The sequence below is a fragment of the Mobula birostris genome, chromosome 24 (assembly GCF_030028105.1).
Source record: "Mobula birostris isolate sMobBir1 chromosome 24, sMobBir1.hap1, whole genome shotgun sequence".
Taxonomy (NCBI): domain Eukaryota; kingdom Metazoa; phylum Chordata; class Chondrichthyes; order Myliobatiformes; family Myliobatidae; genus Mobula; species Mobula birostris.
Window position 1 is genome coordinate 10,847,191 of NC_092393.1, and position 26,890 is coordinate 10,874,080.

The 26,890-nt window shown below is 42.6% G+C and overlaps 1 protein-coding gene across 7 annotated transcripts in view; it reads left to right on the forward strand.

Annotated features, from left to right (window-relative positions):
- The window catches only part of tmem94 (transmembrane protein 94), a 173,163-nt gene that overhangs the window by 106,312 nt on the left and 39,961 nt on the right, over nucleotides 1-26,890 (forward strand). For 2 of the 7 annotated variants that reach the window (XM_072242652.1, XM_072242653.1), the window contains 7 exons: nucleotides 23-122; nucleotides 837-945; nucleotides 2,312-2,501; nucleotides 9,465-9,542; nucleotides 10,775-10,860; nucleotides 13,769-13,850; nucleotides 26,480-26,625. In XM_072242652.1, the coding sequence (XP_072098753.1) occupies nucleotides 23-122; nucleotides 837-945; nucleotides 2,312-2,501; nucleotides 9,465-9,542; nucleotides 10,775-10,860; nucleotides 13,769-13,850; nucleotides 26,480-26,625 (791 nt within the window). Of the gene's footprint in view, nucleotides 1-22; nucleotides 123-836; nucleotides 946-2,311; nucleotides 2,502-9,464; nucleotides 9,543-10,774; nucleotides 10,861-13,768; nucleotides 13,851-18,638; nucleotides 19,195-23,495; nucleotides 23,681-26,479; nucleotides 26,626-26,890 lie in introns of those variants that run through there. The other 5 variants (XM_072242655.1, XM_072242656.1, XM_072242654.1 and 2 more) reach the window with 5 other exon arrangements.

Below are 26,890 nucleotides of genomic sequence, written 5' to 3' on the forward strand. Positions count from 1 at the left end.
TTAAACACTACCTTACTTTTAGGCTAAGCTGCCACGAGGAATCCACCAAGTTCGACCACATCTCCAAAACATTGATAATGTGCCTTTACTGGTCCCTCTGTTTACAGACTGCACACAGGACAGTAAGTAACCATCGGCTGTATACTTGCAGCCGCAGTAATAATATATTGTCAGATGACTCTATTCTGACTCTATTCAGTTGAAGGGCACTGATATAACTGAATTGCCAAAATCTAGGGAGAAATTTATTTTATGTACAATGAATTGTAATGAAGTATTACCTTGAGGGTGTTGGTTCAGACTGAATAGTGGTTTTCAAAAGAACATGCTGTAACTATTTGAAGAGGTAGAGGTCTAATTGGATAGTTTTAGACTCATCAGTTTCTAAGATCTTAGTATTTGTCATGTAAGCAACACAAGATTTTCAAAAGTCTGTAAGACTATGCGCAGTACAAATGTGATTCAGCAGTACTCAGGAAACCTGGTCCAGCGATGGTGTTACACTGTGTTCTCTCCCTTATATTTCATGAAAGTCATCTGCCTTTAAACTCGGTAGCTATTTTTTATATTGGTAAAAGGTCAAAGCTTGCAGCTTCTACTCTTCCAAGCTTAACGGGGGTGGAGAGAGGAATGCGAAACCTTTTAAAGCTTAACCTTTCAGCAATGTGCAGATTGGTTGCTGAAAGGCAGATGGAGGATCCAAACTTTGGAAGTTCTAGGAAAGAGTGCAAGAAGTTTGATTGCATTGTGGTCATTATGATTGTAGCATGTAGGAAACTGCTTTTTGTGTAATTCCCTGAAAGTTTTTGTTACATGTAAGCTTTTCCCCCCCCCAGCAATGTGCGAGATGATGAAAATCATGCAAGAGTATGGGGAGGTGATTTGCTGCCTGGGAAGCTCTGCTAACTTTCGAAACAACTGCCTTTTCCTGCAGAGTGACATTGGGTGAGGATTCTATTCACCATGCATTTGTAAACCAGTCAGAGACTGTACAATTAGATGCAGAAAATCCAGTACTGGATAGGAATCAATGGGAACTTATTGATTCCTGTGTCCATTCTGCTGATGTAAAAGTGGATTTATAGTATTCTTTTATGCATTCTAGCAAGTGCTGAAGAACTCAAATGTGGAAGGGTGGAAATGGCCACAGGGAACTTTTCTCACTCTTAGCGTTAGCTACTGTTCAGGGTTATCTTGAAAGATTGTTTGATTTTTATATAGTAATTGAACATTTGGCTACAAGCAATAGGACTCAGTCAGTAAGGCCTCAAAAAAAAAAGTTAGAGTTTTGGACAAATGTTGGCCTGATACCCAAGTGAACAAACAATTCTGACCTCTGGTTTTGTGCAAAAGTTGGCACCTCAGACGCTAGGAATTACAGTCAAGGATGAGTCTTGCTCCACAGCTTTAGATTTTGAAGCAGGAGTACTTTGAACTGAGTGGAGCTGGCTGTGTATGCTTGACCATGGTGAACAGTGGCACCAACATTGAGAGCACCCAGACTGCTTTGAAAGTCTAATGGATCAGTGTTTGTTTCTGAGCTGACAAATTGCAGTCTTTTCACATGGTGATTATTGTGGTTTGCATTTGTAAACAATAAAGAATAGAATAAGGAAGAATTGATTAGGAAAATTGGACATTGATTTGTAGAAGATCTGGTTGCAAATACAGTTGCAGCTGACCAGTGTTCTGACAGTTTGATTCAGTCATAGCAAACCAGCATATAAATCATGGTCGGTACAAATGTGGGCTTGGTAAGAAGTAAAAATTCCTAACCCACCTGAAGGCCAATTTAAAAAAAAATAGAAAATGTATTGGTCTATTTTCCTGATTTTTTTTACATGGGGTAATTCAGGTAATATAAGATAATGCTGAAATGTTGGAAATTTACAGCAGGGTTATACAAAATGGCAGGTTAGTATCTTGCTATCAGTCTTCAAGTATCTTAACTGATGATTGGGAGAAATAGCTGATGATTGGGAGAAATATTTAAATCTTGGACAAATGTGGGGGGGGTACATGCAGAGAGATTCTACAGGTAACAATTTCAGAAAGGGTGAGATCGGGGATTTGTGGTGTTCTTTAGTGTTCTTCCTTTAGCAGTGCTGTGAACTGTATAATTGGGCCATTCAATAGGTACCAGCCATGAGGGGAGAGAAGAAAACTAAGAGGTGCTGTATCATGGCTGGTGATTTGCTACTGAATGATAGGCAGTGGTGAATTACTGTGTTGCAGATTTGAGGAAAATAAACTGGGCAGTCATGAAACATTTAATGTCCATCTGTGACTTGTGATTCTTTGCTTATTGCAGTGTTGCTATGGATCCACTCTACCCATCCCGCTGTTCCTGGGAGACCTTTGGCTATGCCACCAGTGCAAATGTTTCCTTTGATTCTGAGGAACTTTCTCCCCTGCAGTTATCTGGCCTCTTGAACAGTCTGCCATGCTCCATTTTCTTTCACCAGGAAGAAAGCATCAGCATCATCAAACTCATCGAGCAGGTGATTATTTTCAAGCTGCACAATAATCCCCCACTACACAGGCAATTATTTTCCTACTTCCCTACACTACCCTTCAGCGCTCCAACTCTCTAACTTCAATTGTGTTTCTTTTCTGCTGACACCATCCTATAATATAGTTGCATGCTTTTTCAAGGACCAGTCCCCTTTTAATGAGGTGATGCTTTAGAACAGATAAGCATTGGGATATTTATATATTTTTTAAAAAAAACAACTGGAATATTTTTTCTTTTGTGAATTTGTCATCTTCTATCTACAAAATCTTGCTCCCTTCAAAAAGATTCCAATACAATAATGTTGCATCGAGTGCACTGATGGTTGTATATAAGTCAGATACATCCTCTTTTAAAGGCAGCCTCTGAGATTGCATATTGTTCAATTTACCCTAAGCAACAATGATGGAGGATCACTGATTTCTCATATTTCCAACATTTTTTTAAATCCCTAATTTGGATCTGGTAGCATCTTTGGAGAGAGAAATGGAGTTTATATTTGTGGTTGCTTGCTTTTCATCGCAAGTTTTGTGGAAAAAGTATTGATTTGAATTCATTAGTAGTTTCTTGCTCCACAGATGCTACTTAACCTGAGATCTTGCAGTGTCGTATTTCATGTATACCATATATTGATTTTGAATAATTTAAGACAGGTTTTCTTCATTAAGAAGCCATAATTACTGCATAATCAAACAGAGTGTAAAAGGGGTGATCTTGTCACGAATTGCAGCTAAGTGTCTCCTGCCCATCACTAGTCAAGATGGGCAAGAAACGGTTGCACCTTCTGCTGAATGAACTTCTGAGGTCATCAGACTGACTATCCTCTCTGATTCATTAACAGAGTACAAGCTAAATTTATGCAAGTAACCATCTGGGTGGATGTACTGGTTATTTATTTCAGAATTTGGTAGAGTAGAATTGGAAAAACTATTCTTGGGTACAGTTGTCAATACTGAGAAGTGTTCTTAAAATCAAGGTATGAGAAATGTGAATAGGCCAATTAGGGCAATTAAAGTCTAAGTGGATGTGAAGTAAAAAACAGACAAGTGAATTTGAGGTGTCCTGTCACTCAATATCAAATTGAATAGAGCTGTAGACCAGAGTTGGATGAATGCTCCACTTGGGTTGTAATGTCAAAGAAGAGAAAATCTGCAAATGCTGGAAATCCAAGCAAAACACACAAAATGCTGGAGAAACTCAGCAGGCCAGGCAGCATCTATGGGGAAAAAAGTACAGTCGACGATTCAGGCTGAGCCGAAGGGTCTCTTGTGTTCTAATGTTCCTGCTTCTGATGAAGTTGCATCCTGTGTTCTCTGTGTATCTTCTACACTTGAAATACAATGTTTATGGGAAAGGATTTTTCTCCTGACTTGTGTTGACGATGCACCTCAGGTTAAAAATGGATAATAGGAAAATAAACAGGGCAGTCATTGTTGAGTGGTTAATCTATTTGTGTAAAGCACATGACTACTTCCTAGCTAAGGATCAAGCATTAGAAAGCTTGTTACATGATAATAGTAACAAATAGGAATTAAATGTCTGTCATCAAATCACTATAGTATTTTCTGCCTCAGGATCTAAAGATAAATCCACACAGTGCAGAACTTGAATTACAAACAGCACGTTGAGAGGCAGCAAATAAATATTGAAGTGAAATTTTTCACAGTAGTAAACAATGTTTGGGTATGCTGTTCGCAGTACAGAAGCAGACTGTCCATTTTAGCAAATTTATCTTGCCATTTATCTTGCCTTTAGCCCTCTGCTAGTCACACCAGCAAGTTTCGAACTCTTTGTCCACATTGTATTGTTTTGCTCCTCCTTAAACATTTTTATGCTCTTTGCCTCAATTACTACATGGAGTAGCGAGTTCCATACTTGAACTGCGCTTGAAATGGAGCCAAATGGATGGTTCTGTGTATTTTATGTTATTCTGTAAAGGATGCCTTCCAAGACATTTTGTTTAAATGTGCTCTGCAGCAGCATTATGAAGAGTAATCTAAAGTGTTTGCCAAATATTTTTTGCAGTGAATCGTCGGGTAACACTTCGAGCAATTGTGATTTTGAAACTTTATTTCTGGAGCAATCTCCCTCTAATTTTGTGGCATTGGTGAGTTGAGAATGTGGAATGAGATGGGAAGATAGACTTTTCACCTTGCCATATCAGCTGTTGAACAGACTTTTCACTGACTTCAGAATGCAAGTTAATGTTTTCAACAAGAGTGCATTGTTTCAAAGCGAATTGTAGGAACTTAGCAGGTAGGGCACTACATTTATCAGTAAGCAGCATAAATATCAATGCCAACATTTGTGCACTGCACAGATACTTCACAATAGGTATTGAAAGTGTAACATGCTTTAGGGTTTCACTGTTAATGTAGTGGTTTCTCTGTAGCAGCAATGTTTGGGTTATGATTAGAAATAACGGGATTTGGAATGCTGTTGTTCTTGTGAGTCTGGAAGAGAGATTTTCAAGGTCTTTTGCTGGGGAGAGATGAGGAGAGAAGACGTGAATGGAGAGAGTTGGTAGACTGCCGGACGGGGTGGACTTGGAGCGAGGGTCTGAAGGGCAGCGACGATCGGAGGAGGTCGATGGTGGACAATTGACTTATCAGTGAGCTCCAACATTGCATAATAAACTGTTTCATAAGATTGGGCCCTTTCTTTTCCTCCGTTTTCTTTACTAACCATATAGTCAAAGTAAGAATTATAATGCTTAATCATTTAATTGCATATTGTATACTGTTTGTTATTTCGGGGTACTGATTTGTAACAGGGGACACATCACGCAGCATCCACGCAAATGTGATTTCTTAAGTTTGGCTGGCCCAGGGGCTATCAACCCCCTATCAGCTATCAGCTGCTAGCCGAAGTGAGAGTTGCAAAAGTGTTGTGCTCAAGGATTTGGGGAGACTTCCGTTTGAAGAATAATGAAGTTCATGTGCCTGTTGTCAATGCTTGGTGTTCCCATAGCAGCACAGAGACTGTCATTGTGCATTCATCATTGGCACAGTTGGTTAGAGTTCCATAAGTCAGGATGCTTGTTTGGAGGCAGGAAAAGCATAGTATAGAACTTGCATTGATACATTGTGGATGATCCCTTACAGTTAGGAAATGGATAGCAATCTTGGGTTTCCTGTATTGAATATTCTGCAGTGTTTGTAAAATGGCAGAGAGGAAGAGAAGAGCATTTATTGCAATAAGAATATATTCCTTTAGTTCATCCAGATTTGCGATGGAAGCCTACAAAATAAAGCCCAATTCTTTCTCTAATTTCTACCTCTCGCACCCTTACCTACCCCTAACTTTCATCATGCTGGCAGCAAGTTCCCTTGGATGTGGGCAAGAATTACAGCTAAATGTTTCATGCCCATTCCAAGTCAAGCTGGAAAAGAAACAGTTGCACTTTCTACTGAATGAACTGCTGAAGTCATCAGACTCTGATTCATTATCAGAGTACAAGCTAAATTTATGCAAGTAACCATATGGGTGGATGTACTAATTATTTAAAGCTGCATACTAATTGGTTCAGAGTTTATACCACTGATAATGCAATACAAGGTTCATATACTAAATTCTGAAACATTTGTGAACAGAATCCCTGACCTATTGCTGAAATGCCAGTTCTAGTGATGATCCCACTGGTGTTTGGTAATGGGATCATTAAAGAAGAGCTTGCTGTCTAAATATATGCTGAAGTATTTTGGATGATCAGCATTTTCAAGGTTAAAGCTATCCATGTCACTTGAGAGGTATTTATCAAGCAATGTGCAGTGAACCAAGTTGGATTAAATTTTGTATATACTTAGTCTCAGTGGCCAACCAGTTTATGCTGTGTACCTACCCAGAGGCTGCCAGACATTAATCTAGAGAGGACTTAAAATATGCTGAAGATATTTTAAGATGGATTGTTTCTGTAGCAGGATGATAATTTTACAACCAAATCTCTGGAAAATGTATGTATCAGTTACATTTTTATAACCACACTCATATCTCATGGCATGGAAATCACAATGAGTTCAGCACAGAATGAGGCCACTAAGTCTGTGCTGATTGTACCAGAGCAAATCTCGAGTTCCACTCCCATGTCAGTAGTGTTGAAATTCCTGCTCCACCATATGTTTATCCAAATTCTTCTTGAAGTCCGCAGTGCAATATGCCTGAACCAGCTCTGCAAGCAATGTGTTTCAGATTTCAACCATATACTTATTTTGAAATGGCTTTCCTCATGTTGCTGTTAATCCTCATTAACTTTATTAAATAGTTATGGACTAATAGTAATTAATTTCTTAGCCTCTTTTACAAAATAAACAGTCCCAACCCCCTCCGATCCATCCTTGTATCCATATACCTTAATCCCAGGCATCATTGCCGTCCATCTTTTCTGAATGCCTTTTAATACCTTCACGGTTTACTGTAAATACATTTCTAATGATACATAAAATTCAGCCATTGTAGTATGATCACTCGAGTCGAGTATGTTCTCCTAAGGGATTATCTATTGGTGGGTCCTCAGCTGGCTGTAGAGGCCAATCTGGGATCCATGTTTTCTGGTGCAGTGTGGACAAGAGTAAGTGTTGCCTGTGGTTAGTGGTCGGGTCTTTTGGTTGTTCATTCTCTTCTTTCACTGCTGCCTTTTGTTCTCTGTGGCACATCGGAGGTCGCTCTCATGTAGGACAGTTCCCTCTTGAACAGATTTCCTCCAGGTGTATCTATTAAGAGCAATATTCTCCCAGGTTTTAGGTGTAGTATTGAACTTCCTCAAGCTGATTTTGATGTTATCTTTGAAGTGTTTCCTTTGCCAACCAGGAGCTCGCTGACCTACCTGCAGCTGGGACAAAAAGATCTGTTTGGGGCGATTTGAGTTAGGCATCCAAATGACAAGACCTGTCCATAGGAGTTGGTGTTGCTTTATCGTGGTAGAAATCCTGTTCATGTTAGCCTCTTCCAGTTTACTGATCTTCTGTCCTTCCAGATGATCTTCAAAATTTTTCATAACATTCTTTAGTGCTATTGTTCCAGGGTTCTGCTGTAGGTGGTCCATTCATCTATGGAAGGCATTACACCTAATGCCTGTTCCCATCTTGCTTCTTTGTGGACAATTCTGTTTGAGAATCAGAGGAAGAAATTAACTGTCACTTTAATATTTTAAGTGTAGTCACTACTGCCAAAGTTCATCTATTTAGTGATGAAGGCTTCTGTTTTTTGTTCTAAGGAGTAAAGGCTTCAGCTGACTCACAATTTAGAGGATTTTTCTTGTCATGCACTGTTAGATTTCAGAGAACAATGTGGTATAATCTAAGTGCTCCAGTGAGATGGCTGCGAGTGGCAGCTGGGTGTCATCCCACAAACATGGAACCTGATGTGACTGAAAAGTGAATAAGTGAATGACTGAATAAGTGACGCAAACACGAGGAAATCTGCAGATGCTGGAAATTCAAGCCACACACATCAAAGTTGCTGGTGAACGCAGCAGGCCAGGCAGCATCTCTAGGAAGAGGCCGAGACCCTTCGTCAGGCTTTCAAATCTCCCACTTTCAAATCTCTTACTAACTCTTCTTTCAGTTAGTCCTGACGAAGGGTCTCGGCCCGAAATGTCGACTGTGCCTCTTCCTAGAGATGCTGCCTGGCCTGCTGCGTTCACCAGCAACTTTGATGTGTGTGACTGGATAAGTGAAATGGAAATGACTAATAAATCCTTGGGAGATTTTGAAGGTATCTGTGTGGGAGAAGTTAGAAGACATTGCATAAGTAGCAAAATAATTAGCCTTCATCTTTTAAAATTAAAAAGGCTGGAGGAGGGAGGAGAAGATGGCGGCGTGATGCAGCTCACAGTGGCCACTCCAGTGGTGATATCTGTTACCTGTCAAGTAGTGTGCCATGCACAATCCTGATTTGACGGAGACAGATGTGAGAGCACAGAGGAACATCTGGTGAAACTTCTGAAATGCCTGCTTCGCTGTCGCTGCTACTGTGTGATCCAGAATCTCCGGCGGGGAAGACTCCAAGTCCTCGGCTTTGCTTGTTGCTCAGCGGCCGGGGCGGGGTTGAAGCACTCGGCAGAGGATGGTGCTCGGTGTCGGAGGGCTGGTCGGAGGCTCGAAGTTTTTGCACGGACTCAGGGTCTGCTGCGGTCAGGTGCTTCCAATGGTGCTGCATGGTTTGCGGCGCTTGGAGGTTCATGGCAGGGAGAGTTTCTCCCTTCTACCATCTGCGTGAGATGATGGGGCTATCGGGACTTGAGACTTTTTTTTACCGTGCTCATGGTCTGCTCTTTTATCAAATTACGGTATTGCTTTGCACTGTTGTAACTATATGTTATAATTATGTGGTTTTGTCAGTTTTAGTCTTGGTTTGTCCTGTGTTTCTGTGATATCATTCTGGAGGAACATTGTATCATTTTTTAATGCATGCATTTCTAAATGACAATAAACAAGGACTGAGTGTCCTCATAATCTAATCTAATCTAAATTCATTGACATTTACTCTTAATCCATCTTCCTTTGTAAGAATGTAAATAGGTAACAGAGTTTAAGCAAGCCAAGTTAACTTGAGACAATTGTGCTTTGTAAGAAGACTGTTTGGTAGAATTACTAATGGAAAAACAACAAGCATACAGCCCACAATTTTGTACCTGGCATTGATTAAGGTTTTGAGTGTGTGGCCAGTGGATGAGCTTTCAGCTCAGGAATCTCCAAATGGGAAAACTGTTCTGTGAAGCTGAACGAATCTTGCTGTTGGCCTAACTGTTTTTCATTAGGCTAGATTGCTAGTTCACCCATTCACTGTTCCTCAGTCAGTACCAAATAAAACTTAGTTTAAATATAGATGTCATCCATGCACAAGTGGCTGATATCCACCTATATAGTGCTTGCGTATAACTTGTAAAGCATATAACAGAACTGAACACAACTTTGCTACTCTAATTTAACAAGTGTTTCCATTTTTTCTATAGGCACGGCACACAACGTATGGAATCAGGAAATGCTTTTTGTTCCTGTTGCAATGTCAACTTACACTTGTCTTCATTCAGGTAGGAGAATAGATTTTTATCTTCTGTTCACATGAACGTAGCATAGGTCATGTTTTTTACTTCAGTCTGCAAATCCTCATATTAAAATTGTAAATATTCAGATTTTCCTGCTGTTTTGGCTGTGATCAGTAGAGGAAGTATAAGCTCTCCTCTGCCTACTGAACCCCTTGCCTCTGACATCCCTCCTCCACTGTAAACAACTTCACCTGCTCCTGGCCAGAGCTTTCTCCCCACCCACATTAGCCTTCCTTCTTAATCACACCTGCTTCTTTGTTCATTCCTGTGCTATCACAGTCATCATAATCAAGGACCCCTCCTACCTCGGTCATTTCTCTCTCCCCCTCCCCCCCCCCCCACCACCATTGTGCAGAAGGTACGGCTGTTTTACTCTGTCCCACTTCTATAAGACTTGAATGGACTTCTTATAAGATAAAGATGAATTCTTTATCTCACTCTACCTTGTGGCCCTTGCATCTGTTAGTCTACATGCACTTCCTCTGTAACTGTTGCTGCAACAACATATACTACATTCTGTCAATTGCTTTTCCCTTTGTGTTATCTCAAAGTGCTGGTGTGAAATGATCCATGTGGATGGTATGCAAGGCAAAGCTTTGCATCTTGGTACAGGTGGCAACAATAAACTAATTGCCAGTATGAAGTCAACTTTGCAAATCCTTGGAAGGTGTTTTATTTAACATAAAAGTTGCTGGTGAACGCAGCAGGCCAGGCAGCATCTCTGAGAAGAGGTGCAGTCGACGGAAAGGTCTCAGCCTGAAACGTCGACTGTACCTCTTCCTAGAGTTGCTGCCTGGCCTGCTGCATTCACCAGCAACTTCTATGTGTGTTGCTTGAAATTCCAGCATCTGCAGACTTCCTCATGTGAGGGTGTTTTATCTTGTGTTTATGGTCTAGCCCTTTTAGGACAGAAGAAGCACTGCCAATTTGCCACATGCATCATTTTAGACATTGCTCTCTCTCTGTCCTTCTCTCTCTCCCTCCCACCCCCCACAGCTGCCTCTTCCCCCTTCAGTTCTCTTTAAATCTTTCCACTCTGGTCTTAAATCTATGCCCTCTAGTTCTTGATTCTCTTTTTGCTGGAAAAAGACAAGTGTATGTCCGACTTGGTCATATCACTGTTGTAATTGTACAGAATTCTTTAATATGTTCACTACTAATGTGCTAGCAGGCATGATGACCCATTGTTTATACTAGGCTCTCTTGTATTTGAGCAGTTTTTGGCCTGTCTGGTTCAGTTGCCTCCACCTCTCAGCACCACTGATGTTCTCTGGCTATCCTGCTTCTGCTACCCATTGCTCAGGTAGGTACATATGGCACCTGTGAGCAACACATCCAAAGGGAAAGCTATTAGTTTCTGCTGATCATCAAGTTGGAAATGGTATCGATGCTCTTGATGTATTAAGAACTTAATTGGGTATAAAATTACTGGTGGAAAAATAATTAAAGCCTCCATTCTGATCATGGTTTCAGAAGTGTGCTACTTTGAAAGAACTATGTAGTTCCAATCTGTTGCCTTTGCGTAGCCCTGCAAGTTTTCTCCAAGTATTTGTCCACTTTTCATAATAGCTACTGATCCTGCATCCATCACACTTTTGTAATGCACTTTTGCAGAAGCAAAATTTTAATGCTGGTTTAGCTTTTTCCAATCACCTTAATAGTTTTCTGCCTCTGTAAATAGTTTCTGCCTATTTATTCTGTCAAAATGCTTTGTGATTTGGAACTCCTGTTCAAAATCTTCCATCAATCTTCTGTATTGGAAGGAACGCAATCACAGAGTCTCAAGTTAAGCTTGAAACTCTCCTAATAGGAGAGGCAAAGTTTAATTCCCTAGTAATTACAGTGAGACTCCTTATAATTAGTAACATGCAACACAAACGTAGGCAGAATAATTATGAGTAACTTCCTCCCAACTTTGGAAGGAATGGGCAGTATACCTTCAGCTCTCTGCTTAATCTCTCCACATTAGAAAAGGTAGGAGGAGAAAATGGCAGCACGACGGCAGCACGCACAGCCACTTCGGTGGTGTTGTCTGTTATCTGCCAAGTAGGGGACCATGCACAATTCTGATTTGATGGAGATAAAAGTGAGAGTATGGAGGAACATCTGGAAAACTTCTGAAATGCCTGCTTCGCTGCCGCTGCTACTGTGTGGTAACTGGAATCTTCGGAGCAGAAGGCCCCAAAATCCTCAGCCTTGCATGTTTCAGGGCCGGGGCGAGGTCGAAGGCGCTCGGCAGAGTATGGCGCTCGGGAGGCTGTATCGGAGAGGCTGGTCAGAAGCTTGAAGTTTTCGGACGGATGGACTCAGTGTGGGCTGTGGTCGGCTGCTTTCAAGGCATCGGCTAGTTGACAGTGCCTGGAGGTTTATAGCAGGGAGTTTCTCCCTTTTGCCACCTGCTATCGGGGACTCGGGAGTCGGTCGAATCGGGGACTTTTGAGACTTTATTTACTGTGCCCCTGGTTTGTTCTTCATCAAATTGTGGTATTGCTTTGCACTGCTGTAACTATATGTTATAATTATATGGTTCTGTCAGTGTTAGTCTTTAGTTTGTCCTGTTTTCTGTGATATCACTCCGGAGAAACATTGTATCATTTCTTAATGCACGTATGCATTTCTAAATGACAATAAAAGAGGACTGAGTGTTCTCATAATCTAAAAATTCTCATTAACCAGGTTGTTGGATTTTGCTGCAGGCACTGATTTGCTCTATTGGTTGCCAGTTTGTTGATGCATGGATTTGTCTAATTGCTTCAGTGGACAACATCTGCAGAAAAGATGTAATGTTGTATGCCCTGGTCACTGACCTATGAAGCACAAGAACCTGTGTGTTTCTGTGTAGTCAGAATGAGCTGAGGTAAAATTAAGTTAGTAAGTAGCTATTGCTTTTTGTTTTGTATAATTTTTCTGGACATTTATAGTCATATTTAATGCCAGCCAACTCAATCATTTATGCCCATCGCTGTTTTTCTGCATAAATTGAAGGAGTTATTGAGGTGTTGGAATCAAATTGCCTGGAGACAGGTTCTTGAGTCCAGGAGTCCACACTGACCATTGGGCACCCATATGAACTGTCAACACCCCGCAGATTCTACTGCTTACCTACACATGCAAGACAATTTAATAGTGCTTGAGCTTTTGGTAGAGCACTGCAACGATCCCTACATGAGGAATAAGACCACTAGTTATTTTACTCAACTCTTCTTGTTAGTTTTATTAGACACCCCTTAGTTAGATTCAGTGGAGGTCTTCCTCCTTGCAGCATTATATTCTCTTTAGACATAAAGTTTCCTCTGCTCATAGGATTTTATGTAACTGAATTTACAAGATCTGAAAAGTTCTTGTGAGTTATTGACTGGAAGCAGAGGTATTATCTCCCTGAACTAATTCCACTGTAGATATTTTGACAACCACTGGAAAGACGGAGCAAGCAAAATGCTCTGAATTCAATACTAGTGATCTGAAGTTTAGTCTCTGTATGTGAAACTGGGAAATGGAAGCAGGTGAAGGATATTCAGCCTCTTAAACCTGCTCAGCCATACAGTAACATTACGACTAATCCTTCACTTCAGCAGCATATCCCTTGATCTGCATCTAAAAATCTACAAATCTCCACTACTGACTTAGTCCTCTTGGGTAGACAATTACCCACACACTGGTTGAAAACATGCTTTGATTTGTATTTTAGATCCCAGGTATCCTAACCAGGAGAAAATCAAGTTCATGTTTAATTACCATGTAACCATACATCAATATATATAAATGAAACAGCATTCCATTCCTCCAGGGCCAAGGTACATTACCAACTGTACACAGGACACTGCACATGGCACCCATTGTTCCTGCCAGGCCCCATGAAAATCTTAACTTTGCTTGATTACCTTTGATTGTTCTCAACTATTTTAATTTTATTGCAGTTTTGGAAAGGGCAGTTTACATGTGTAAAAGTCTCTCTATAGGGGACTTTGCCACATCAGAGATTGCCTGTCTCTGATCAGCACACATTGATCATTTCCAAGCAATTTGACATCAATCTACCAATGCCTTCCTGAAGTGACTCAAACTGGATACTGGTTGAAGCTCTGTGTTGGAAATGTTTAAATACAAACAGCAACTTAGATAAAGTAGATGGTGAACATTTTGGAGAAAGAGCACTTTAAAAAGTAGGCAACCAAACTGAGATTTTATTGTCATTTTTGTTTTGTCATTAGTGCTTCTTTGTTGGGGAAACCGCCAGACAGTTCGGTGATGACGGTGGCAACAGGAAAGAATTTTCTATCCATTCCAAAAAAGGTGAGACATCCCCCCCACCCCCGTACATTATTTTAAAATCTTTCTGTGCCTATTATGCTAAAAGTCTGACCTACCAATCTTGAAAAATATCAGAAATAAGAATGTTTTAGTAGGTCATATTAACAGTAGTAACCTGTAACACATGTTCTTTCCTTTCTTCCATGGTCCACTGTCCCCTGCTATTAGACTCCTTCTCAGCCCCTTATCTCTTCCATCTTTCACCTCTCAGCTTCTTACTTCATCCTTCTTCCCTCTCACCTATCACTTGCCAGTTTGTGCTCTTTTGCCTCCCCTTGCCTTCTGGCTTCTACTCCTTTTCCTTTCCAGTCCTGGTGAAGAGTTTCATCCCAAAACGTCGACTGTTTACTTCACACCATAGATGCTGCCTATCTTGCTGAGGTCCTCAGCGTCTTGTGCGCATCAAAACCAGGTTTATTATCACTGACATGCGCCATAAAATTTGTTGTTTTGCAGCAATATTACAGTGCACTACATTTTTAAAAATTACTAGGCCATAAGCTCTGCCATTCCATCATGGCTGATTTTATTATCCTTCTCAACTCCATTCTCCTGTCTTCTCTCTGTTACCTTTGACTCCCTAATAAATCAAAAACCTATCAACCTCTGCCTTAAACATACCCAATGCCTTGGCCTGGACAGCCATTTGTGACAATTAATTCCACAGATTCACCAAAGAACTTTTTCCTCATATCTGTTCTAAGTTATGTCCCTCTATTCTGAGGCTATGCCCTTCCCCATTATAGGAAACATTCTTTCCACGTCCACTCTATCTAGACATTTCAATATGCGATAGGCTTCAATAAAATCCTCCTTATTCTTCTAAGCTCCAGCGAGTATAGGTCCAAAGCCATTAGATATTCCTCATATTCTAACTGTTTCATTCTATGCACCCATGATTGCCCAGCACATCTTTTCTTATATAAAGGGCCCAAAACTGCTCATAATACTCCCAAATTTGGTCTGACCATTGCCTTTTAAAGCTTCAGCATTACATCCTTGCTTTTGTATTCTAGTCCTCTCAAAATGACTGCTAACATTGCATGAGCCTTCCTTATCACTGACTTAACCTGCAATTAATCCTGCATGAGGACTCCAATGTCCATTTGCGCCTCTGATTTTTGAACTTTCTCCCCATTTAGAAAATAGTCTCTGCCTTTATTCCTTCTACCTAAGTGCATGACCATGCACTTCACTACATTATTTTCCATCTGCCACTTCTTTACCCATTCTCTGAATTTGTCTCAGTCCATCTACAGACATCCTGCTTCCTCAATACTACCTGCCCCTCCACCTTTCTTCGTATTGTCTGCAAACGCGGCCACAAAGCCATAAAACCTGAAAGGAACTGATCCCAGCACAGACCCCTGTATTGCTGGTCACTGGTAGCCAACTGGAAAATGGCCCTTTTATTCTGACTGTTTTCCTCCCGCCAGTCAGTCATTCTTCTATCCATGCTAGTATATTTCCTGTAATACTATGGGCTCTTTTCTTGTTGAGCAGCCTTGTGTGGCACCTTGTCAAAGGCTTTCTGAAAATCTCACTGGTGCTTCTTAGTCTATCCTCACGGATTTAGCAGGCATGATTTTTCCTTCAGGAAACCATGCTGACTTTATAGTAAGACATTATAATAAGAAATTATTAAAAATAGTGCAAAAAAAACCCAAAATAATGAGGTAGTGTTCATGGACTATTCAAAAATCTGATGGCAGAGGGGAAAAAGCTAAGATGTATAGCGTGGTTTTCAAGCTCTTGTACTTTCTCCCTGATAATAGTAAGAAGAAGAGGGTATGTCCTGGATAGTGTGAGCCCTTAATGATGAATACTGCCTTATTGAGATACTGCCTTTTGAAGATGTTCTTGATGATATGGAAGCTAATGATGAAGCTGGCTGAGTCTACTCTGAAGTGTTTCTGATCTTGTGCATTGGAGCCTCCAAGTGGTGGTGGAACCAGTCAGAATGCTCTCCACAGTACATCTGTAGAAATTTGCTGAAGTATTTGGTGAGATACCAATAGTGCCGCTGCCTTAATTGCATCAGGATGGATTCTCTGAGATGTTAAAGCCCAGCAACTTGAAGCTGTTCACCTTTTTCACTACTGACCCCTTAATGAGGATTGGTGTATATTCACCCATTTCCCCCTTAAGTCCACAATCAATTCCTTGGTCTTTCTGACTTTGAGTATGAGGTTGTTGTGACACCACTCAACCAACTGATCTATCTCACTCTTGTAAGTCTCCTTGACAATCTGCCAATAATAGTTGTCACCAGTGAACTTATACATGGAGTTTGAGCTATGCCACGCCATGCAGTCATAAGTGTAGAAAGAGTAGAGTACTGGGCTAAGTCTGCATACTTGAAGTGCGTCTGTGTTGATTGCGAGTGAGGAAGAGGGCCAAGGCCAAGTGGAGAGCCACTGCTGTAGACTTGTTGTGGTGATAGGCAAATTGCAGTAGGTCCAGGTCCTTGGGCAGGAGTTGATTCTACCCATGACCAACCACTCAAAGTACTTCATCACAGTAGATGTGAGTGCTACTGGGCAATAGTCATTAAGGAAGTTTACCCTGCTCTTGAGCACCAGTATAATTGATGGCTTCTGGGCGATAGCATTAAGGAAGTTGGACATAGAAAACCTACAGCACAATACAGGCCCTTTGGCCCACAAAGCTGTGCTGAACATGTCCTTACTTGAGAAATTACCTGGGGGTTACCCATAGCCCTCTATTTTTCTAAGCTCCATGTACCTATCCAAAAGTCTCTTAAAAGACCCTGTCATATCTGCCTCCACCACCATTGCTGACAGCCCATTCCACACACTCACCACTCTCTGCGTAAAAAAAAAAACTTAACCCTGACAATCCTACTTCTAAGCACATTAAAACTGTGCCCTCTTGTGCTAGCCATTTCAGTAACCTTCTTTTCGATCTACCCGATGCAAAGACATCACGTACTACGGTGAATGGAACTTTAACTCTTTATTAGTAGCAAGCTACCGGAGGGAACCCTCCTTAAGCACTCTCTTGGAGGCTGCTTCGGAGGTCTCTGGCTTCTAAAGCAAGTGCAGCTCTTTAATACACATGCAGTCACATACACCAGATACATGTGGGTTCAACCCCCTTGGTTTTCCGTACAGATGATTATTGTTAGCTTATCAGCCATAAATTGTTCATGTAACAGTTTAATTGTCCCTATGTCTGGATACAGCCAGACACAAGCTTGCCACTCGGAGCCTCCTACCCTTGAAACAGGCATTCCTTTTAATGCTTATCTTGTAAGAAACACTTGTGCTTCTATTCTTTTTGCAAAGTCTTAGCCGCTATGACCTTTACAAAATAGCCAGGGTCACAAGAGGCTTATGAGATGCTAACTCCTTAACATCTCATTCCCTCCTTTTATCATTTCATGATAATATGTTTAGAGTGGGGCCAAAAATGAATTTCTTAGCTGATGCAGGCACACCTTGCAACACGTATTAATACAAGCTAATAAAACACACATTGCAATAAGAGTGATTATGACTGTAATAGGCCCATATAGCAAATAGGAACCTCCTAACAGCCAACCTAACCACCCATCACCTGGTTCGGGACCTTGCCTGAAATCATCTAATTGTTTCTCAATAGACTGAATAGCATGATTCGTCTGTGACGTGGATGATACATTTGTCCCCTACTACAGCATATACTCCTCCTTGCTGAGCCAACTGGTAGTCTACAGCATACCGGGTCTGTTGGGCGTACAGTTGCAACTCTACCAGTTCTTTATTTATGGCCTTCAGTCCTTCCATGGTACTGTTTCCCAGCATAGTCAGCCCACAAATAATATAGTTCCGATTCTGGGCAGCTATGGTCCCTGCCGAACCTCCTAGAGAGAGAGAGAGTACTCAGAAACCCATAGCCTAAAGAGGAGCCCAGCGTAACAGGATCCTTCCAGTTCGTACAGAACTCCCTACTTACTGACCGGGACATGAGCCTTCTGGGGGCAAGGGACCGTGACAAGCCCAATCGTTCCCGCCGTAAACAGGGCTGGCAGAGTGGATGTGGCTGTGGTAAAAGTCCCACTAAGAAGGAAAACGAATCCCTCTTTAGCCTGGTAGCATTTTATGGTAGACTTCCCTGCTCCCGTCGTTTGTTTTTTGTGCCAGTTACCAGTTCCTCCATATGGATTAAAATCTGAAGTGTTATATGGATATATCAGGGAATCTGTAGTAACATGTGTCCTGTTACACTTCCCACAGACCCTCTGCGGTCCCATGATCACATTAAGACACTTCTGTACATGCGTTACTAAACCATCCTCTTTGTATTCTGCATCTCCGGCGTATGCAATGAGTCATTGCCCAGGAGGTATTGCTTGGAACCAGACCTACTACACAGACCCAGCCTTCTCCAAAACAATAGGGGTAACTTTGTGGGTCAGAACAGTTAGCCTTTGTTCCTTTAATGGGACGAGACCCAATGCAGTTGGGTCTTGGGGATTCCCTCGTACCGTTGTATACAAGTTCTACACATTGCCCTATTGTCCCCTGCCTGTCCTTCCTGTGCAGGGGGTGTCTGAGGTATCAGTGGTGTACAAGCTCTTAGGGTTCCATCCTGGGGTGGCTACAAACATGGCTTCTACTGATTGGGCAAGCGGATAACACACAGTATGATTACCATGCAGCTGCATATGGGTTTTATAGAACAGATTTTCCTCTGGAGTGGTCACCATAAAGGTGATGGCAATGATGAAGAGTCCAAGTCTATCAATAATCATTTCTCTTCTGGCAGCCATCGCTTGCAATCACTCGGGTGAATCCAACGGTCGTGGCCTTGGCCTTGTACCTTTACCGCTGTGGGTGTCTGGAGAAGTATCTGGAGGGGTCCTTTCCACCGAGGTCCAAGCTTGGGACGCTCCCAATCCCTTATCAGTACCGCGTCTCCAATCTTTAAGTTAGGCCACTCTGTCTCAGGTCCTCTTTGTGGGGTGAACGTCTCCTGCACCTGTGAATGAAGAAACTTCAAAGAGGATGTTAATTGTCTGAAGTACCTTTGTAACTTGTCCCCCATGATGTTAAGATCAACTTGGGTGAGGGGTTGGGTATTGGCATCCCATAGGGTTCTTCCTGGGCGCCCATAAATGACCTCGGCGGCCGACACCCCAGTAGTCGAATGGGAGTGATCCTCATGTGGTACAGTGACAATGGGAGAACCTTTAGCCAATTTAGGCCAGTTTCAGACATCAGTTTGGCCAATTTGTTTTTCAAGGTGCAGTTAGCTCTTTCCACTATGCCCACCGCCCTAGGGTGGTAGGTACAGTGGAACTGTTGCTTGATATGCAGTACCTCACACAGTTCCTTATTTATCCTTCCTACAAAGCGAGGGCCATTATCTGAGCTTATCTGTCGGGGTACCCCAAATCTTGGTATGATCTCTGTGAGTAGCAGTCTCACTACCATTGAGGCTTTGTTGGTGGTCGGATTGGCTTCAATCCATCTACTGAACACACCTACAACTATTAAACAATACTTATAACATTGTACACACAAGCTGGATGCATTCAAAAGGACCACCTGCCGCCTCTCCGATTCCTCCACAGTTTCTCTGGGTAACAACCGGGCGGACAGGGAAGCCAGATTAGCGGCGCAAACAGCCATTCACATTGTCTCCTCGGCAGAGAAATTGGCCTTGGCTCAAAGACAGAGGAACTACCGTCAACGAAAAGGATTAAATCTGCAGATGGGAAAGCTTTATCCGAGACATCCAGGCAGGGAGTAGTCAGAAAGTGGTTCCTCGTTAAACAGTCATGGGGTGGTTCCGTGAGGTCCTCAGTTGGGCTTTCTAAAAAGGTGGCGGGGTTGGGGACGACAGGATGTAAAGGTTCAACTATTTCATTTATCTTCTGTAAATCTTGTACCAGGCGCCACTCCGTCCGTCCAGGTTTGGGGAACGGGTAGAATAGGGGTGTTACAAGGTGATTGGCAGGGGACCAAGATGCCTGTTTGCAAAAACAGTCCGCCAGGGAAGTGATACTGTCAACAGCATTCTTCCGAAGTGGGTATTGTGGAATGGAGGGCAGCTGTACTCCCTGTTTCACCCAAATTTGCACTGGGGTCATAGAGGTTAGTCCTACCTCAACCTTTGATGCGGCCCATAAGTCAGGGGCTGGCTCATCCGAGGGGAGGCGGTGAGGCTGATGACAATGGACACAGCCTGTTACCGAAAAAGGGGAAAGGTAATAAGTCAAAGTTCCATCTGGTAACATCTGGGGAGTTCCGAGGAGGCTCGGGTCTGCCTGTTCCTGCAGTCGGCAGGCTAGAAACCCTAACTCCTTTGGTTTGTGTCCTGCAGCCACTGACAAGATGATGTGGGGGGACATAAGACCCAACTGGCTCCATATCTCAGTAGGCACCTGAACTAATAATGCTGCTCCCTCCTTACCCTTTATCTCCCAGGACAGTAATGCTGACCATGTTGCCGACAAAGGGGGCATACCGGGTTTCTAATTCCTTTGAGACCCCTGAGGGGTCATACACCAGAGTTACATGTGGGTCAGGCACCTGCAAGGGTGGGTCGAAGTCTCCGGGCCGAAGGTCTACAGCCCACTACTGAGGAGGATGGTGGTCCTTCTGGAGTCGGGATCACTAATAGTAATTCCAGCAACAAGACATTTTATTTTAAATTGGAGGGAGCACAGCTGGTCTCTCCCTGCTAGGTTAACTCCAAGGTCCGGGGTTTGGGCAAACTGAATTGTACTCTGTTGGTCCCCAAATTGGACTGGTAGGGGTTCCGTCAGTGGGTAGGATTTTTCTTGTCCCATTAAACCGCTCAGAGTCACTGAGGTGTCGGACATCCTGAAACCATGTAGATTGATGCAGGAAAATTCAAGTGTTGACATAGTTGCTGCAGTATCTAGCATAAAGGGGACATTGTTGCCTTCCACTAATAGGTTAAATATGGGCTATTCTTCAGGAATATCAGAGAGGACGGGGAGTTAGAATTCGACTGATCAACTAGTAAGGCAGAAAACGGGTTATCGGTGGTGAATGGTTGCCGCCGACCCAGAGGCCTGGACTGCCGTTGGCAATTGGGACATTCCCTTTGCCAATGATCAGAGGCGCCAAAGTGGTAGCATCCTGTAACCCAATTGTTAAGGGTAGTTGCTGGGGCCTGGACGGCGGAAGCCCATAGTTAGCATTTCCTTAAGCGTTTGCTTGATTCTGTCAGTCTGGTCAGCTGATTCTGGGACTGCTGCCACAAATTCCTGCCAGTTAGAGTACTGCATGTACTCTTTCCACTTAGTCTGCTCATGTTGGGTAAGGGTGCTAAAAAGGTCTTTGTGGGGCGGTGGGGGTGGCCTGATACATTTGAACGGTTCCGATTATGTATTCTATAAAACTTTTGGGATTAGTCTTGCGGTTTGGTGCTTGGCTCATAATTAGACACATGTCCTGAGGTTTCCAAGGAGTATACACCTGAATGGTAGGGTTAGCATTCTGCCCTTTCCCTGCATTAGGGTTGGGAACCGTTCTGTTGGGAAATTGTCTCTGTACCCCATTTTCTTGGGGACCCATTGGGCCCTCCATAACCTCATCTAAAGTGGGTGGTGGGTTCGGGTCCTCTGGGTCATCATCAGTGTTGGGGTCATACCCAGTGTCCGTATTGGGGTCAACCAAGGGTCCATTACCCACCAAAAAGTTCCATCGCTTGTTCGAACTCTTGGTGGTATGTTTATGGGGGGGGGGGCACAGGAAGCTTATGAAGTGCTAACTGGGAGAAAGCCTCTGACTATCCAGCCGATCAATGCCTCTTGTCATCTTGTACACCTCTATCAGGTCACCTCTCATCTTCCATCGCTCCAAGGAGAAAAGACTGAGTTCACTCAATCTATTCTCATAAGGCATGCTCCAGGCAACATCCTTGTAAATCTCCTCTGCATCCTGTCTATGGTTTCCACATCCTTCCTGTAGTGAGGCGACCAGACCTGAGCACAGTACTCCAAGTGGGGTCTGAGCAATGTCCTATACAGCTGCAACGTTACATCTTGGCTCCTAAACTCAATCCCACGATTGATGAAGGCCAATACACCGTATGCCTGAGTCAACCAGCGCAGCAGCTTTAAGTGTTCTCTGGACTCTGACCAAAAGACCCCTCTGATGCTCCACACTGCCAAGGGTCTTACCATTAATACTATATTCTGCCATCATATTTGACCTACCAAAATTAACCACTTCACACTTATCTGGGTTGAACTCCATCTGCCACTTCTCAGACCAGTTTTGCATCCTATCAATGTCCTGCTGTAACCTCCGACAGCCCTCCACACTATTCACAACACCCCCAACCTTTGTGTCATCAGAAAATTTACTAACCTATCCCTCCACTTCCTCATCCAGGTCATTTATAAAAATCGCGAAGAGTAGGGGTCCCAGAGCAGATCCCTGAGGCATACCACTGGTCACCAACCTCCATGCAGAATATGACCTGTCTACAACCACTCTTTGCCTTCTGTGGGCAAGCCAGTTCTGGATCCACAAATCAATATCCCCTTGGATCCCATGCTTCCTTACTTTCTCAATGATCCTTGCATGGGGTACCTTAATATCCTCTTTCTTAATACCTACATGCTCAAGCTTTTCAGTCCGCTGTAAGTCATCCCTACAATTGCCAAGATCCTTCTGTAGTGAATGCTGAAGCAAAGAATTCATGAAGTACCTCTGCTATCTCCTCTGGTTCCATACACACATTTCACACTTGATTGTTCCTATTCTCTCACGTCTTATCCTCTTGCTCTTCACATGCTTATAGAATGCCTTGGGGTTTTCCTTAATCCTCTCCGCCAAGGCCTTCTCATGGCTCCTTCTGGCTCTCCTAATTTCATTCTTAAGCTCCTTCCTGCTAGCGTAATAATCTTCTAGATCTCTATCAATATGGAGTTTTTTAAAAACCTTTTTTGTAAGCTTTTCTTCTTTACTAGATTTTCAACAGCCTTTGTACACCACAGTTCCTGTACCCTACTATCCTTTCCCTGTCTCATTGGAACGTACCTATGCAGAACTCCACGCAGATATCCCCTGAACATTTGCCATATTTATTCCGTACATTACCCTGACAACATCTGTTCCCACTTTATGCTTCCAAGTTCCTACCTAATAACCTCGTATTTCCCCTTACTCCAATTAAACACTTTCCTGACTTATATGTTCCAATGCTATGGTAAAGGAGATAGAATTGTGATCATCATCTCCAAAATGCTCTCCCACTGAGCGATCTGACACCTGACCAGGTTTATTTCCAAATACCAGATCAAGTACAGCCTCTTCTCTTGTAGGCTTCTCTACATATTGTGTCAAGAAACCTTCCTGAAAACACCTAACAAACTCCACCCCATCTAAACCCTTTGCTCTAGGGAGATGCCAACTGATATTTTTGAAATTAAAATCTCCCACCACGACAAACCTGTTGTTATTACACTTGTAAGGGGGTTTCGTCTTTTATGTTACTGCGTAGGCTAATTAAAATGGCTTCTTTGTTATGTTATACTTGGGAATGCTTCTTTGTTATGTTAAACGCTGAGAACGTTCTTGCGCTAGCAGCTTGTTTTGGGTTAGAGTGTGAGAAGAATATGTTACGAACCAATTGGGATAGTTGTTATGTTTTTGGTGTATCTGAAGATATTGTATGCGCGGGGTTTTGGGGCAGAAGGTGGGAGAGAGAGACAGAGGATGGACCAGGTGCTGTGATGTCTGCTAACGGGGTCGAACCCCGAGGAAGGCGGTCAGCGAGAAGATGGACTGGTGTGGAGCGTCTGGTCGACCACCGTTGTTGGTCCCAGGCGGCCGGTCGAGGTGGTCCGAGGGGTCGCAGGGTGAAGAAGAAGGGTCCTGAGCTCCAACTGTTTGTGCACAAAGAGATTGAACTTTGATAAGTGTGGCGTCTTTTATTTTCCTTTTATATGTTATTCTCTATTAATTGTATAGTTCCAGTAATATCTATAAACTGTAAATCATTTAATCGTATCTGGTGTATTGTCTGTTATTTGGGCGGGGTGGGGTACATCACACAGCATCCACACAAACTAATTACCCAGTTTGGCGGGGCCGAGGGCTATTTCCATAGACGACAGCAAGCCGAGCGACCCTGAGGGTGGCCAGGGGGGCTTCACACTTTTCCAGAATCTGTCTCCCTATGTGCTCCTCGATGTCCCTGTTACTATTGGGTGGTCTATAAAAAAAACACCCAGTGGAGTTATTGACCCCTTCCTGTTCCTAACTTCCACCCAGAGAGACTCTGTAGACAATCCCTTCATGACTTTCTCCTTTTCTGCAGCTGTGACACTATCTCTGATCAACTGTGCTAAGCCCTCCACCACTTTTACCTCCTTCCCTGTCCTTTCTGAAACATCTCAATCCTGGCCCTGAGCCATCCAAGTCTCTGTAATGGCCACAACATCGTAGCTCCAAGTATTGATCCACGCTGTAAGCTCATCCGCTTTATTCATAATACTCCTTGCATGAAAATAGACACATGTCAAACCATGGGTCTGCGCGCATCCCTTCACTGTCACCTGCCTATCCTCCCTTTCGCACTGTCTCCAAGCTTTCTCTATTTGTGAGCCAACTGCTTCTTCCTCTGTCTCTTCAGTTTGGTTCCCACTCCCCAGCAATTCTAGTTTAAACTCTGCCCAATAGCCTTAGCAAACCTCCCTGCCAGGAAGTTCACCGTGCTCTTCTTGAGCACCAATGTGATTGATGACCTTTTGAAGCAGATGAGTGATTGAAGATGTCTTGAACACACAGCCAGTTGTTTGCCACAGGTTTTCAATATCAAGTCAGGTACACCATTGGGATCTGATGCCTTGCAAGGGAAACTTGAAACTTACTCTGATGTTGGCATCCAAGGCAGATAATGTAGGGTTGCCAGATGCTGCAGTACAATCCAATTCTCTTTCTCAAAGTGTGCATAAAAGGTATTGAGTTCACTTGAGAGTGAAGCATCACAGCTATTTGTGAAGTTAGGTTTTGCCTTATAGGAAGTAATGGCATGCAAAGTTTGGCACAGTTGATGTGCATCCAATTGCACCTCTATCTTCAATCAAAATAGCTTTACTTTGCTTATGATAGCTTTCTGTAGGTTGTATCTCGGCTCTGATAATCAGCAAAGCTCATTTCATGCTTCTGATACAAATATGTTATAGTTTTCATTTCCTTGAAAATTAAATTGTTTGAATACTTGTGTTACATACGGGCTTAGTTTTTCTTTGACCCCTTCTGGTATCTATGCTTGAAAATAAATGGTTCATTTAATGTAAGCAATCTTAACATCAGTGGTGGAAAAGTTAATGGAAAGGATTCTGAGAGATAGGATCTACCTACATTTGGAAAGGCCAGGACAGATGAGGAATAGGAAGCATGGCTTTGTGCATGGGAAATAATTACTCATGAATTTGTGTTGTTTGAAGAGGAGATCAATGAGGAAACAGCAGTAGATGTCTACATGGATTTTAGCAAGGCTTTTGACAATGTCTCATATGGTAGGCTATCCTGAAATGTTAGATCACATGCGATCCAAGGTGAGTTAGCCAACTGGATAGAAAATTGGCTTGGTAATAACAGTCAGAGGTTGGTAGTGGTGGGTTGTTTTTCAGATTGGAGGCCTATGACCACTGGTGTTCATCCCTATTAACAGTTTGGGTGAGATTGCAGTTGGTGTGCTCAGTACATATGTGGACAGTGAAGGAGGACAGTGAACTGGGAAAGTGGGCTAAAGATTTGCAGATGGAAGATAACTCATTTGTTTTGTGAGTGGGAGGGTTCTGGAAAGCGTTAATGGAACACAGACATTGGGGTACATGTATGTATTTCCCTGAAAGTGGCCACAAAGGTGATAAGGCAGTGCAAAAGGTGTTTGGCATGCTTGTCTTCATTGGCCAAACTGTTGAGGGTGTGTTATAAATGTACATGTCAGTGTTCTGTACTTGCAATGTTGTGTGCAGTTCAGGTCACCAAGCTATAGGATGGATCTTGTTAAGCTGGAAATGGTGCTGAAAAGATTCACAAGGACTGGAGGGCTTGCATTTGTAAGGAATGACTATATAGTTTGGAGCTGTTTTCTCTTGGAGCATAGGAAACTTAGGGTGACTTCTCAGAGATATGTACAGTAAGTTCATGAGGTAAGGAAGTCCTTAAAACTAAAGGGCATGAGTTTAGTCTGAAAGGGAAAAGATTTAAAGGGTACTTGGGCATGTTTTTCCACACATGGTAGTGGGCAGGTGGAATGAGCTACCAGAGGAAATGTCAAGTACAGATACATTACAGAAGTTTAAAATACATTTGGGTGCCTACAAAATAAGAAAAACTTGCAGATATGTGGGCCAAACCCTGGCAAATGAGGATGGCTTGGGTAGGCATCTGGTCAGCATAGTGAGTTGGGCTGAAGGACCTGTTTCCATCCAGTATAACTCTGTGACTGTATCCCACTTGAGTTAATTATAAACACTAAATGGTTGAAAGGTGTCACAGTGACAAGTCTATTACTTTAAAAGAAAGGAATTCTATTTAAGATACCTGATGCAGATCAGTATCAACTGATCCCAAATCTGATTGTATTTTTGTCTGTGTTCCTTTCTGCAGACCCAGCAGCACTTCCTTGTGTGCTTTCTGATCAAGTTCAGCCTCACTATTTTTGCCTACCTCGTTTGCTTTGGATTTATGCTGCAGGAGTTTTGTAATAAATCTATATCTGTGAATATTACCAACTGTGTGTCAATAATGAACAGGTGAGTGAACACATGTCTGTTAAAACAGTCTCTACTGCTGACTCTAGGAGAAACTCCATACTGAGATTTCTCCATATGGGGAGGAGATATGGGCAAATGGAACCAGAAGTGGGGTGGGGGTAATGGCAGGGTTGAATAAAAGAAAACTTAGTGTTACAGGTGGGAGAAGAGTATCTGAGGTGAGAGTACCTAAAGTTAGAAAGTCTTCTGCTGTTCAAACAAAGGATGAGATGTTCTCATTTGAATTTGCTCCTCCGTGGCAATG